The following is a 13,506-nucleotide window of genomic DNA, read 5'->3' as shown; positions in this document are numbered from 1 at the left end:
TGTGTGTGTGTATACACCCATGCAGGACTGAACAAGAACACACAGAACATCATTTCATCTAAATGTATCAATCCTTTATTGAAGATTATGCTCACGGTATGGTCTGAAACATCACAATGTTATACTGGGAACTATCAGGAGGTATGGTGAAAACTCACAATTGACCCCTGACCCCCTCATCACTCAGGTGACCCTGCAGAGGGGGCGGGGCAAACCCTGCCACACCTACATCATAACCGTATGCCATTCTCAAATACAGCACCTCTCATGTTAAAGGCTAAAATCAGGAATAAATAAAATGTGGAAATGATCACCATTCTATATATCAATACTTGTAGATACACAAAAAAAGATAAAAGGAAAATCAGGATGAATAACATGGGCACTAAATCACCAAGTTCATTTCCAGCCCCCAAAACATCACAAACATTCTCATTTTTCAATCATTACAGTTAGTAATAGGGGGCGGGACCAGCAAATTGCTCCAGTTAGGGAGGAAGATGAGTGAGAATAAAGATTGTATTAATATAACCCCACGTGGGACTCTATAGCCTATATATTCCAATGAAACAATGAAAACTAAATGCCAGGGTAAGTTCTGTCATCAAATAACCAGGGGGAGGAAAGCATCTGTAGCCTCCGCTCAGCCTGTGCAGTGTAGTGTGAAGGTGAATTACATTCAAAGCAGCCCCACACCCTCTTAACCCAGTGTCTACTATAGCTTAAACATACCCATTAACCAGGACCATCACCTCCACCCCACCAGTCTGACCCCCATCCCACACCACACATTCCTCCAACACAAAACATGCACAGCTAAAAAATTATTAAACACCCCCACAATTATTTTTTTAATAATCTCATGAAAATCAATATTGCAAAAATAGAACCACACCCAACATTCAAGTACCTAAGTCACATGGCACCAAGGCTTGTGTACCAGATCATAGCCAAGCCAGAAACCTGGGCCGAGAGCCACCTCACCCCTCTCCGGCACACTAAATCACGCTTGACTTCTCCTTTTAACACATTTCATCGGTTTCATTTTTTCATACAAGCAATTTCTATTGAAATTTAGAGAACGCAATGGAACAACCATATTACACTATTAACACAGCATTTGAAAAATAAACTAAAGGTGAACATCATCATTGCCTAGAAATTTCTAATTGCTAAACGGAAAAAAAGAACACTTATTATCTGAGAAAAATCTAAACAAAAGGCAAGTTGTTGCAAGAGTCCGTTTCTGCATTTTAAGGAGAGGGTGAGGAAAGACAGAACATAGGATAAACTAATAAGAAAGAGAGAGAAGTGCAAGGAGAAACGAGTAGTGAGGCTTTGGTGGACAGTTAGAATCCCTTTAGCCCAAAAACCCAGAGTCCTTGGGTCGCTGGTTTGTACACACCCACGTAGATCTCCTCATGTGTCAATCAAGATCTCTGTTTGACTCCTAAAGTCAACAAACCAGCAACTTCCTCATCTTTACACACACACAGTAGGCCACATGACACTTTTTTTTCTTCTTTTTTTTTTACATAAATCAAAAATATATGGATTTTATATATATTTTAAATTTTTCTTGATCAACAGCAGGCTAGAAAGCTTATGGAAGTGAAATGGTTGAAGTTGAGGCAGTGTCTGTCAATGCAAACATTAGCTGGGTCTCCGTTGTTAATTTGTTGTTGGTTGGAGAGAAAAAGTGAGGGGAAAAGGTGCAAAAAGCGGTCAGTCTCCAAACCCTTCCACACAAGTAATGCCATAGAATGCAGCCAGTCACTCCTATCCTGTCCACACATTTGGGTTTGTCTATCTGAAATCCCAGTAGTAATGTCCAGCCAGGCAGCCACAGGCCAGTGAGTCCCTGACCCAGTGGTGGTCCTCTGTAGGGCCCCTTGTGTCTGGAAGCAGGGACTTGGGGCCTGGTCAGTTTACAGCTGGTTGCTAGCTCCTCCATCCTCAGCGATGGGGAAAAAGGCACCCCAGACTGCACAGGGATGGGCCACAAAATGTCCCAACTATGGCCCTCGTGTCTCTTCATCAGCACAAAAAGAAAAACCACAAAAAAGCTATAAAAAGGAAAAAAAAAACAACAAGTCTTAATTTGTCTAGTATATATATTTTGTATACATCGTTTATACTACCATCGCAGTCTTTCTTTCCCCTCTTTTTTAATATGAGAAAAAAGAAGAAACCTGCACACTACTCTTGCTAGTATCGCTGTTCTTTATGAAGCTTTACGTATCGGCCTCAAGGCCTTCAACAAAGCTCTAACGTGTGCGCGGTTCTTCTTTTTTCTCATGTTATTCAATTGTTAGCATGCACCTGCAGCAAAGACAGCTCAGATGTGCGAGTGCTTTTTGAACACCCTTTTTTAATCAAAAATGTTTTGCAATCCTTTGTGTTGTGTGTTAACTGATTTTTTGTGTGATTTTTTTAAATCGTCATTTATGGTCCAATCGATCTCTTGGTATCGTAGGAAAAATAAAAAGGAATAAAGTGAGTAAAGATGTCTTGTGTATAAAGGAGTCCCGTTGTAGGAACAGGCAGTTCTGATGGCCAGTTACCAGGGGTCCTCAAGGTCTGCTCCAGTCTGTGGGACGGCAAGAGAGAGAGATGGAGTAGAGGAGAGGCAAAGTGAAAGAAGAGAAAATACATTGTTAGAAACAGCATGACAAGTAAATCCATATTACCTAATGACAGACTCCTCATCATACAGTCCTGGCTTGTTTACGTCACACCAATCCAAAATGGCCCCCTACACAACAAAACCAACTCCACTCCAAGGAGACAAGCAGGGATCGCTCCCCAGATCTCAGAGATAAGCACCTCTCCTGAAGTGCTCGACAATCACATCTGGTACATCCCCAAAGGAGGTAGCCTATAAAACAAGTCAGATTAAGAATGTGCCAATTTGAACACTTTACCTGAAGGCGACACTACTGAGCAAAGAGTTAAGGGTAAAGGTGGCGTGAGTACTGTAGGAATGTATTTGTATGTGTGAACTTACCAAATGATACAGGAGGGCTGCATTAATCAGAGTGAACACACAGTTAGATCTACAAGTACGCACCAGCTAACCCTCAGTGTCTATCAAGAGTGTGTAAAGTATGACATTCTCTGAGGACATGCGCACACTTGCTTTGAATGTGTGTGCCTCCATATAAAAGTGTGTGTGTGTGGACGTCTTGCTACGTTACACAGACAAGTCTTAAGTTGTTTTCTATGATGTCAGTATCAGAGAAAGAAGCAGGGGCAACAAGGAAGAGAGGGAGAGCAGTTGTGTGTGTGTGTGTGTGTGTGTATAAGATTTAAACAGACACACAAACACCCATTCTTTGCTAAGGGCGCGCAAAGACCGCAAGCTCTCTTTACACAAGACAAACCAAGACACCACAACATATCACAGGAGAGTCAAAGGGCCAATCCCATGCACCTAGTACAGCACACTATCCAACAGGATGCACACAGAAACACACACGGTCTGGAGGGTCCCGTTTCAGAACCCAAACCCTGGATTAGTTGTCATAACTCCAACACACACGCAAATCAATAGTTATGTATCCAGTTCATGTCCTCACACAGGCATCCCCATCATAGACTTCAGCCCACACAAGGTCCTAGGGGTCTCAGTGTGCCAGAATACATACGGTCAGACTGTTATACAGCAAGGCCACAGCATGTCATGAACCTTCCCCACCACCATGCAGCTGCTCTATATCAACCAAACCATCAGAGGACATGACATCATCATCATGAGTCAAACATCTGCACACAGCACAGCCAGTAGCATTTTGGCAGCTGGACAGAATCTACTAGTCATGCATAAGATAATGGGTTATAGATGTTAGGTGTTAATTGATGGAACTGGGTGTCATCCATGGAGAGGACTGCTACTATGTGTTAGTATCACAGCATTGCATGCATGTGGAAATGATTATATGAAGAGGTTTGGGTTTGGAAATGGGGTGTAACAGATTCCCATAGAAATAGATAGTTCTTTTGAGTTTCTGGATGTAGAATAATGTTGCCCCTATATCACACCTGGAGGGTTGTTTTTTTCCTAGCTACTGTGCTTCTGCCTCTGCATTGCTTGCAATTTGGGCTTTTAGTCTGGGTATCTATCAACAATAACTGCTGATGTAAAAAGGGCTTTATAAAATACATTTGATTGATTCTCAGTCTGTGTAGGGACAACTTCATCTTAGACTGTATAAAGACATAAGCAGAAGAAAAAAACCTGTCCCCGACGTGTCTTGCTGGCTTTCGTTGACTGTCCCATTTCTGCCCTGCTGGTTCTAATCTACAGAATATGTTATTATTTGGCCACAACAACCGGGCCACAACTTTAATGCCTTTATCATGGTATAAGAAAACAGAATTCCACATTTGAGCAAATAAACACCAGTCTCTAACAAACGCCGGTGGTTGAAGCAAATAAATGACAAATACAATTTGATTTGATTTAAATGCTGTGCGTTGAAAGGAGGTTTTGACGGTTACATTGTATAAGGTTAGCCTATAGTGTGCTAGAAAAATGGTGCAACACTATTCAAAATAATATTATGAAAACAAACGTGTTTTCCAAATTTCAGTACCAGCACATGTATAGAATGATGGGCTGTGCCCATAGAAATAGTGATCATTCTAGTTCTGTGGCTGTGACATCCCCGAGCTCCAGAATGGATAAGACTTTTGTGTGTAGCTTGTGCTCTATGAATAAAAAAAAATCTATTAAAGACTGCTAGACAACAAAACAATCTCAGTGACAGAGCAAAAGGAGTAAAAAGTGGAGTATCCAGCAGGGCTAGGCCTAGTGTAGGGCTAAGGCAGTCTGATGAGAGGGGAAACATACTGTAGGAAAGACAGGGGTATGAAAGAGGTTCAAATATCTAGTGGAATATTAGTGGAATATATGTTCTAGAATACATTTGAGAAAAGAAAAGAGCACCCTGATACTCACCCCATCCACTTCCCTGTGTGGGTTCAGCCGGTTGTACACTACTTCGATAACACTGCGTCTGAGTGGTGAACACACACACACACAGTGAGAGAAGTAAACACACCCTCTAGAAGTCAAGAAGTACAAATGACAGGTTTAGGACTAACCTAACAGGTTTAGGACTAACCCATTAAATCTATCCCTCTTACTCCTTGACATGGCCCATACGTTCATTGTCTAACTTTAGATTTTTTTTTTTACTAAACCATTTACCCAAGGATGACATTTACACAGGAGCTATTCACCATGTGAGTCTAAGGACTGTGTGTGATTACAGGGAAGGCAGAGAGACAAGAGTAAAGTGAGGGGCTCTTACTTGCTGGCGAGGCCTCCCCCTGGTGGCAGGTTAGGGATGCTCTCTGAGGACAGGTTCCTCATGACCGTCACCAGGTCGGGAATACCCTCCTCTCCTGCCTTCTCTAAGATCTCTGAGAGGAGAAGACAGGGAGAGACAGACAAAGAGACAGAGAGAGAGAGAGAGAGAGAGAGAGAGAGAGAGAGAGAGAGAGAGGGGAGTTAGAGATATGAGGGGTGTGATAAGTTGGGATTAATTTAAGATTGCTACAACAAAAAAACACAACTGCTGTGAGACGAGTGAGTTTGAGAATGTTTAGTGTGTGTGTGTGTGCATGAGACAAAGGAACAAAGGTCAGAGAGAGAGAGGGGGAGGCAGACAAGAGGAGAGAAGAGGCGGGAGAAGGAAACCCTTGCAGCCCAGTTGGACTGGTTAGGCCAGGTGCCAGTTAGATGTTCCGCCAGAGCATTCCTCTCTTAAGCAGAGCATTCCTCTCTGCTTGGCAGCAGCTCCCGCCTGCACTTCCAGCCAAACAGCGCTCCGGGCCAACTCCAGGGAGAAGAGTTTACATAACCCCCGAAGACTTTAGAAAACTCTCGCCTGCTTGCTAGAGTATGTCAAATGTCCAAAAGACAATCAAAAAAGATAAGAGAGAAACAGAGTTGGTAATTTGTCAAGACTGCAAGAGAGAGGGAGAGAGATACAGACGGAGAGACAGACGGAGAGACAGACGGAGAGACAGACGGAGAGACAGACGGAGAGACAGACGGAGAGACAGACGGAGAGACAGACGGAGAGACAGACGGAGAGACAGACGGAGAGACAGAGAGTATTCTAAAACGGGGTGAAGAGAAGAATGATGGATACAGGAGGAGAAGGGAGAGGGAGACTGTTGGAAGAAAAGCAGCGAGTGAAGGAGAGGAAGAGAGGGAATGTGGAGTGGGAAAGAGGGTCAGGACATTAACGTGCTTCAGTGGGAGTTGATAGGTGTTCGCTTCAGCTCCAGCTGGCCTAAGTCAGCCAGCCAGTCAGTCAGTCTACCTGGCCTGTCTTGGACTAGGCGGATTGAGGTTTATTAAGTGTGTGTGATGGATTGGAGGCAGTGTTGTGTTTGAGACCACCTAAAGCGAGACTGATTCAAGACCGGAGACAAATCGAGCCCGAGTCAAGACCGGGAGGGAGACAATTGGTCCGAGACAGAGTCAAGAAAGATGCGAGTCCAATTCAAGAACATGATATCACCACCATAATAATATTTCATAACATATGGATTCATTAGACATTCAGAATAGTGAATAAAGGAAGGCTGAGGGAAAATAGAGCCAATCTACAAATTATTACTAAACCAAACACAGTAGGGAACAATGGGCCTTCTACACCTTCAGAGAAGGCCTAAGGATTTAGAAAAAATATATAATAATAGAACAATGATAATTATATTATTTTCAATGATGTTCGGATTTAATTTCTTCAGTTTTTGTTAGAAAGGAAAGGGTTAACACTGAAGAGAAAAAAATATCCAATCAGGATTTTTCTTTGCTGGTTTCTGGGGAGACAAATCTAGCTAGCTAAGTCAGCCATAAGCAAAGCCATCAGAAGATAGATAAAGGTCCCACAGTTGACAGTGCATGTCAGAGCAAAAACCAAGCCACGAGGTCGAAGGAATTGTGCGTAGAGCTCCGAGACAGGATTGTGTCAAGGCACAGATCTGGTGACGGGTAACAAAACATTTCTGCAGCATTGAAGGTCCCCGAGAACACAGTGGTCTCCATCATTCTTAAATGGAAGAAGTTGGGAACCACCAAGATTCTTCCTAGAGCTGCCACCCGGCCAAACTGAGCAATCAGGGGAGTAGAGGATTGGTCAGGGAGGTGACCAAGAACCCAAATGGTCACTCTGACAGAGCTCCAGAGTTCCTCTGTGGAGATGAGAACCTTCCAGAAGGACAACCATGTCTGCAGCACTCCACCAATCAGGCCTTTATGGTAGAGTGGCCAGGCGGAAGCCACTCCTCAGGAAAAGGCACATGACAGCCCGCTTGGAGTTTAACAAAAGGCACTTAAAGGACTCTCAAACCTCAAACCAGAAACAAGATTCTCTGTTCTGATGAAACAAAGATGGAACTCTTTGGCCTGAATGCCAAGCGTCACATCTGGAAGAAACCTGGCACCATCCCTACGGTGAAGCATGGTGGTGGCAGCATCATGCTGTGGGGATGTTTATCAGCGGCAGGAAGACTAGTCAGGTTTGAGGGAAAGTACAGAGAGAGATGAAAACCTGCTCCAGAGCGCTCAGGACCTCAGACTGGGGTGAAGGTTCATCTTCAAACAAGACAGCGACCCTAAGCACACAGCCAAGACAAGACAGGAGTGGCTTCAGGACAAGTCAGGCAGCGACGCTCCCCATCCAACCTGACAGAGCTTGAGAGGATCTGCAGAGAATTATGGGAGAAACTCCCCAAATACAGGTGTGCCAAGCTTGTAGCGTGATACCCCAGAAGACTCAAGGCTGCATCAACAAAGTACTGAGTAAAAGATCTAAACACTTATGTAAATGTGATATTTCTAAAAACACGTTTTTACTTTGGATTATTGGGTATTCTGTGTAGATTGATGACAATAAAAACATGAAGCAATTTTAAGTCAAGGGGTCTGAATACTTTCAGAATGCACTGTATTCTAAGCCATTTGAGAAAATTCTATAGAAATATATCTTGGGAAACGGCCGTGCTTTTGGAAAATGAAGAGACACTCCAGTAAACAAAACCAAACACATAAACATCTGTCTTGTCCAGGACCGGAGTCTACACAGACCGGGGCGCTGTAGCCAATCAGAGCTACAGTAGGCCTTTATACAAACGAGCCATTTGCCACAAGGACCTGCCATCATTCCCTTTGAACTGGATTGTGTGTTTACAGGCAGTTGCAACAGTGTGACTTTAGATCATTAGAACGCATTTGTCAAATGCCACAAAATACACCTGAATGTATTTCTGCAAATATGTAAACACCACAGGAGTCCGCTTACACTTCGGAACGTTACAGTCCTATTGATCAAACAACCATGAAAAGGTAGGCTCTCTCTCCCTCAGTTGCACCTCAACAACAACAAGATCAACAACTAATGCTAGCCAGAGCAAGATGAGCTAAAATCTAACAAAGAAACATTACAAAAAACCTCATCTTTTTCAGCCGTCAAACTTGCACTGATAAACAATGGGGAATTGGAGCCTCCTCGTCCTTCTGCAGCTTGCCTGCCAATGCATGTTTGTCCCAACCAAGCACCCAAGCTAACTGGCTAAACTTGGCAGGCTTGCTAGCGAGATACAGTACCAGTCAAAAGTTTGGACACACCTACTCATTAAAGGGTTTTTCTTTACTTTGACTATTTTCTACATTGTAGAATAATAGTGAAGACATCAACACTAAGAAAAAACACATATGGAATCATGTAGTAACCAAAAAATTGTTAAACAAGTAAATGTTATATGAGATTATTCAAAGAAGCCACCCTTTGCCTTGATGACAGCTTTGCACACTCTTGGCATTCTCTTCAAGTATAACTTTTGTATGACTGAAGCCTTTAGTGTGAGGTCTAACGCTTTAATATTTAGTCATTTCTGCCCTCCGAATTCATATTCATTAAATAAGTAGGCCCGTTTATTTTATTCAGGTTTGCCGTTCAAAATCAAATTGAATATTTCTTTCTCATAAACTCTGATATGACTGAAGAGTTTTTCAACAAACAGACATGTATTTTCCTTTCCATGGTAGCAATATCTATTTTTGCTAACTTTCTATTAAAATGAAGTGAAATTATTTATTTATTTCGGGATATACCGAGTATGTCCACGTCACCAGACCATTTTCCAATACATATTATAAACTCAGCAAAAAAAGAAACGTCCTCTCACTGTCAACTGCGTTTATTTTCAGCAAACTTAACGTGTAAATATTTGTATGAATATAAGATTCAAAAACTGAGACATAAACTGAACAAGTTCCACAGACATGTGACTAACAGAAATTGAATAATGTGTCCCTGAACAAAAGGGGGGGGTCAATAACAGTCAGTATCTGGTGTGGCCACCAGCTACATTAAGTACTGCAGTGCATCTCCTCCTCATGGACTGGACCATATTTGCCCATTTTGCTGTGAGATGTTACCCCACTCTTCCACCAAGGCACCTGCAAGTTCCCAGACACTTCTGGGGGGAATGGCCCTAGCCTTCAACAGGTCCAACAGGTCCCAGACGTGCTCAATGGGATTGAGATCCGGGCTCTTCGATGGCTATGGCAGAACACTGACATTCCTGTCTTGCAGGAAATCAAGCAAAGAAAGAGCAGTATGGCTGGTGGCATTGTCATGCTGGAGAGTCATGTCAGGATGAGCCTGCAGGAAGGATGTCTTCCCTGTAACGCACAGTGTTGAGATTGCCTGCAATGACAACAAGCTCAGTCCGATGATGCTGTGACACACCGCCCCAGACCATGACGGACCCTCCACCTCCAAGTTGATCCCGCTCCAGAGTACAGGCCTCGGTGTAATGCTCATTCCTTCAACGATAAACACGAATCCAGCCATCACCCCTGGTGAGACAAAACCTCCACTAGTCAGTGAAGAGCACTTTTTTTCAGTCCTGTCTGGTCCAGCGACAGTGGGTTTGTGCCCATAGGACACATTGTTGCTGGTGATGTCCGGTGAGGACCTGCCTTAAAACAGGCCTGCAAGCCCTCAGTCCAGCCTCTCTCAGCCTATTGCAGACAGTCTGAGCACTGATGGAGGGATTGTGCGTTCCTGGTGTAACTCGGGTAGTTGTTGTTGCAATCCTGTACCTGTCCCGCAGGTGTGATGTTTGGATGTACCGATCCTGTGCAGGTGTTGTTACACGTGGTCAGCTGTCCGTCCCGTCTCCCTGTAGCGCTGTCTTAGGCGTCTCACAGTACGGACATTGCAATTTATTGCCTTGGCCACATCTGCAGTCCTCATGCCTCCTTGCAGCATACCTAAGGCATGTTCACGCAGATGAGCAGGTACCCTGGGCATCTTTCTTTTGGTGTTTTTCAGAGTCAGTAGAAAGGCCTCTTTAGTGTCCTACGTTTTCATAACTGTGACCTTAATTGCCTACCGTCTGTAAGCTGTTAGTGTCTTAACGACTGTTCCACAGGTGCATGTTAATTAATTGTTTATGGTTCATTGAACAAGCATGGGAAACAGTGTTTAAACCCTTTACAATGAAGATCTGTGTAGTTATTTGGATTTTTACAAATTATCTTTGTAAAACAGGGCCAACTTTTTTTTGCTGAGTTTAGTACATATATCATAATTTGGTTGTAATCCAGAGAGGTGAGAAAAAGTATCTAGATCCTCTATGAGGCTGGAGGGATCCAAAATGTGGATTTAAAATAAAACAATCATCAGCGTACAATGACACCTTAGCATACCCATTGTTGCCTTAGTTAGCAATTGACTGGTAGATACAAGTTGAAACGTCTTTCCTACTTTACCGGCTATTGATGTCATTCTTCTGTGAGCTGCTCCATAAAATAACCAGTTGAGAACTGCACACTCTTGCTGTCTGCGTATGATATTCTGCTGAAACTAGGTTGTGTGTGCAGCGTACAGGTGAATATGTTTCACGTGCTTTGCAATTGTGTAGGCTACTTTGCGAGTGATTTCTCTATTGTACTACATAAACGATAAGTCGTATACCTCAACTACACTATTTTGATACGCATCAGTAGAGATTAAGTAGTGAGTATAAGCAATGCCCACTGAAAAAAAAGTGGGTATACGGTTTATACCTTTGTATACCCTCCTCTACACCACTGGCCCTTTGTGTTTTACAAGTGCACTCTCCTACATGAGTGCGCTGGTATTATGATAGACTGAAGGTCTATAGGTTCACCACTGTACTAACCTGTCTATAATATATATAAAGGCTGTTAAGATACTGTATTTATGTTTTAAGAAAGGAGTGGATATATTTGGCCTGGCGAAGCAGTGAGTGAATGTAAGCTGATAATTATGTTTTTTACTCAGCTGGTCTCGGGAAGAAATTACAAGTCTTCACTGTCCGAAACAGAGTCAAGACGGAGTACAAATGTATCCAACACCGAGACAAGAATGAGAATGAGACACCCAATATGCGGTCTCGAGACCGGACTCGAGTACTACAACACTGATTGGAATTGTGTCCCGGATGGGAGTGTAATACATTTAGACTGGGGCTGCGGTCGGATTCTCCAGTCTTCTCCCGTGTGTGTTCACTCCTTCACTTCCCCACATGGATTTAAAAGCAAGTCTGAAATATGCTGTAAACGCCCTCCAATCCTAAATCTATGCTTTTTAAAGCCGTAAGGGGGAGGAAACGAGTGCACAGTTGTAGAGAATGGTACTACAGAATGATACTAGAGAATGAGACGGCAGCCTGGATGAAGACAACAGGATGGAGGGGAAGGGAGTCATGTGTACAATCATTCTCACCTTCCACGCGAGACTCCAGGAACTTATCCAGCTCTGTATCTTTCTTCACCGCCTCCTCTGATACTTTAGGGCAGTTTGGCAAACACACCAACACAACACTCATGTTATCCCGACTTCCCTGTGGTGGAGGGGGGAGAGGGATGGAGAGAGAATCATTACATGTGGGGGGCTCTTAACGCTGATGCCAAAACGAGAGAAAGAGCTTCCAAATTAACTTCCTTAATTAGTGCAACAAAACACGCTACACAATCATTTACATTTCTACATGTTAAAACACACACACGGACATACACAAACACCCACACTAGCCTCACTGTACCTTGTGCAGGCAGGTGTCCAGCACCTGGTTGCAGACCTTCTCCAGGTCGTGGGACACCTCCAGACGGGACTTGACAAACTCGCACAGCTCCTCGTTGCTCATCACGTCCCAGATACCGTCGCAGGCCAGCACCACAAACTCGTCCTCTGGGGCCCTCTCAATCTCAAACACCTCGGGCTCTGGGGACACCAGCTGCTCCGTGGCACCCCTCCCATCCACACACTTGTAGTCGTAGTCTCCCAGGGCCCGGGACACGGCCAGGGAACCATTCACCCTCTGGATCATTACAGAGCCACCTGCGTTCTGGATCCTCTCTTTCTCCCGTGGGTTGCAGGGCTTGTGGTCAAGCGTGGAGAAGCAGACATGCGCATTGCGGTAGAGCACGGCCCGTGAGTCACCACAGTTGATGAAGTAGAGGTGCTCTGGCGAGAGCAGTACGGCTACGGCTGTCGAGCCGCTGCGGTCCATGCCGTTACGCAGGTCTGAGAAGTTCCTCATGTGCTCGTCGATGTTCAGGAAACCGGTGCGGATCCCCGTCTTGACCACATCCACGGTGGGGGCTGGGGTGACACCTTCAGGGCCCGGGGAACCCATGCTGTGGGTAATGATGTGCCCCAGCAGGTGTTTAGAGGCATAGTTAGCCACGCGGGAGCCGGCGTGGCCGTCATAGACAGCGAAGAAGGACCAGTCATCCAGGCCATGGGGTAGACCCACCGTAGCGGTGTGGGCGTCCTCCATCTCCACCCGCCATCCCTGCATGCTGCTCAGGCCATAGCGGAGGTTGTTGCCCTCACCGTGGGCATTGTGCTTCTCCGTCTTGGGCTTGTCCAGGAACGCCCCCATGGCTTAGGCCACCACCTGGGGACAGGAGAAGGAGGAGAAAGGGGGAGGGAATGATGAGACTGGTTAGTTTGCAAAAATATTAATACATAATTCATTTCAATTCTGAGATGGGCCTATCCAAACAGAGCAACTGAAAACAGATTGTATTCAATTCATGTTGATAAAAGTTAAATGGCAACAGTAAGTGAAAGACGAAAACACCACTATAGGAGTTAAGAGTTTATTTCCTGATGCCTCTCACATTGCATCTGCTGTGGTGTCTACGGAGAATGTCTTTTCAGAACAGAACACGTCTTTATAGCAACCAACAACTAAACCCACACAATGAGATTACAACACATTGACTTAGTTGGCATTGATGCCAGACTGCATTCAGTGTTACTCTCAGTATTAAATTTAAATTAAATAAAAAATGAATGAGGAAAAGTCAGAAATATACCCTTATCATGTAGAAATCTGATTTCTATATGGAACAAAAATAAACATGCAACAATTTAAGATTTTACTGAGTTACAGTTCATAAGGAAATCAGTCCGTTGAAATAAATTCACTAGGCCCTAATCT

At 44.1% G+C, this 13,506-nt stretch overlaps 1 protein-coding gene across 2 annotated transcripts in view; it reads right to left on the bottom strand.

The window, feature by feature from the left end:
• Positions 1–52: 52 nt before the first annotated feature.
• ppm1ba (protein phosphatase, Mg2+/Mn2+ dependent, 1Ba) overlaps positions 53–13,506 on the bottom strand; it is a 41,201-nt gene continuing 27,747 nt past the window's right edge. The window contains exons 2-7 of one of the 2 annotated variants that reach the window (XM_024388204.2): positions 12,100–12,957; positions 11,781–11,898; positions 5,316–5,427; positions 4,961–5,018; positions 2,827–2,878; positions 53–2,590 (exon numbers count right to left, since the gene is read on the bottom strand). In XM_024388204.2, coding sequence (XP_024243972.1) covers positions 2,574–2,590; positions 2,827–2,878; positions 4,961–5,018; positions 5,316–5,427; positions 11,781–11,898; positions 12,100–12,942 — 1,200 coding nt within the window. In that variant the 5' untranslated portion in view covers positions 12,943–12,957 and the 3' untranslated portion in view covers positions 53–2,573. The remainder of the gene's footprint in view (positions 2,591–2,826; positions 2,879–4,960; positions 5,019–5,315; positions 5,428–11,780; positions 11,899–12,099; positions 12,958–13,506) is intronic. The other variant, XM_024388206.2, reaches the window with a different exon arrangement.

This window comes from Oncorhynchus tshawytscha, linkage group LG25 (assembly GCF_018296145.1).
Source record: "Oncorhynchus tshawytscha isolate Ot180627B linkage group LG25, Otsh_v2.0, whole genome shotgun sequence".
Classification (NCBI taxonomy): Eukaryota; Metazoa; Chordata; class Actinopteri; order Salmoniformes; family Salmonidae; genus Oncorhynchus; species Oncorhynchus tshawytscha.
The sequence above is the reverse complement of the archived record's forward strand: the minus strand, read 5'-3'. Positions and strand labels throughout refer to the sequence as shown.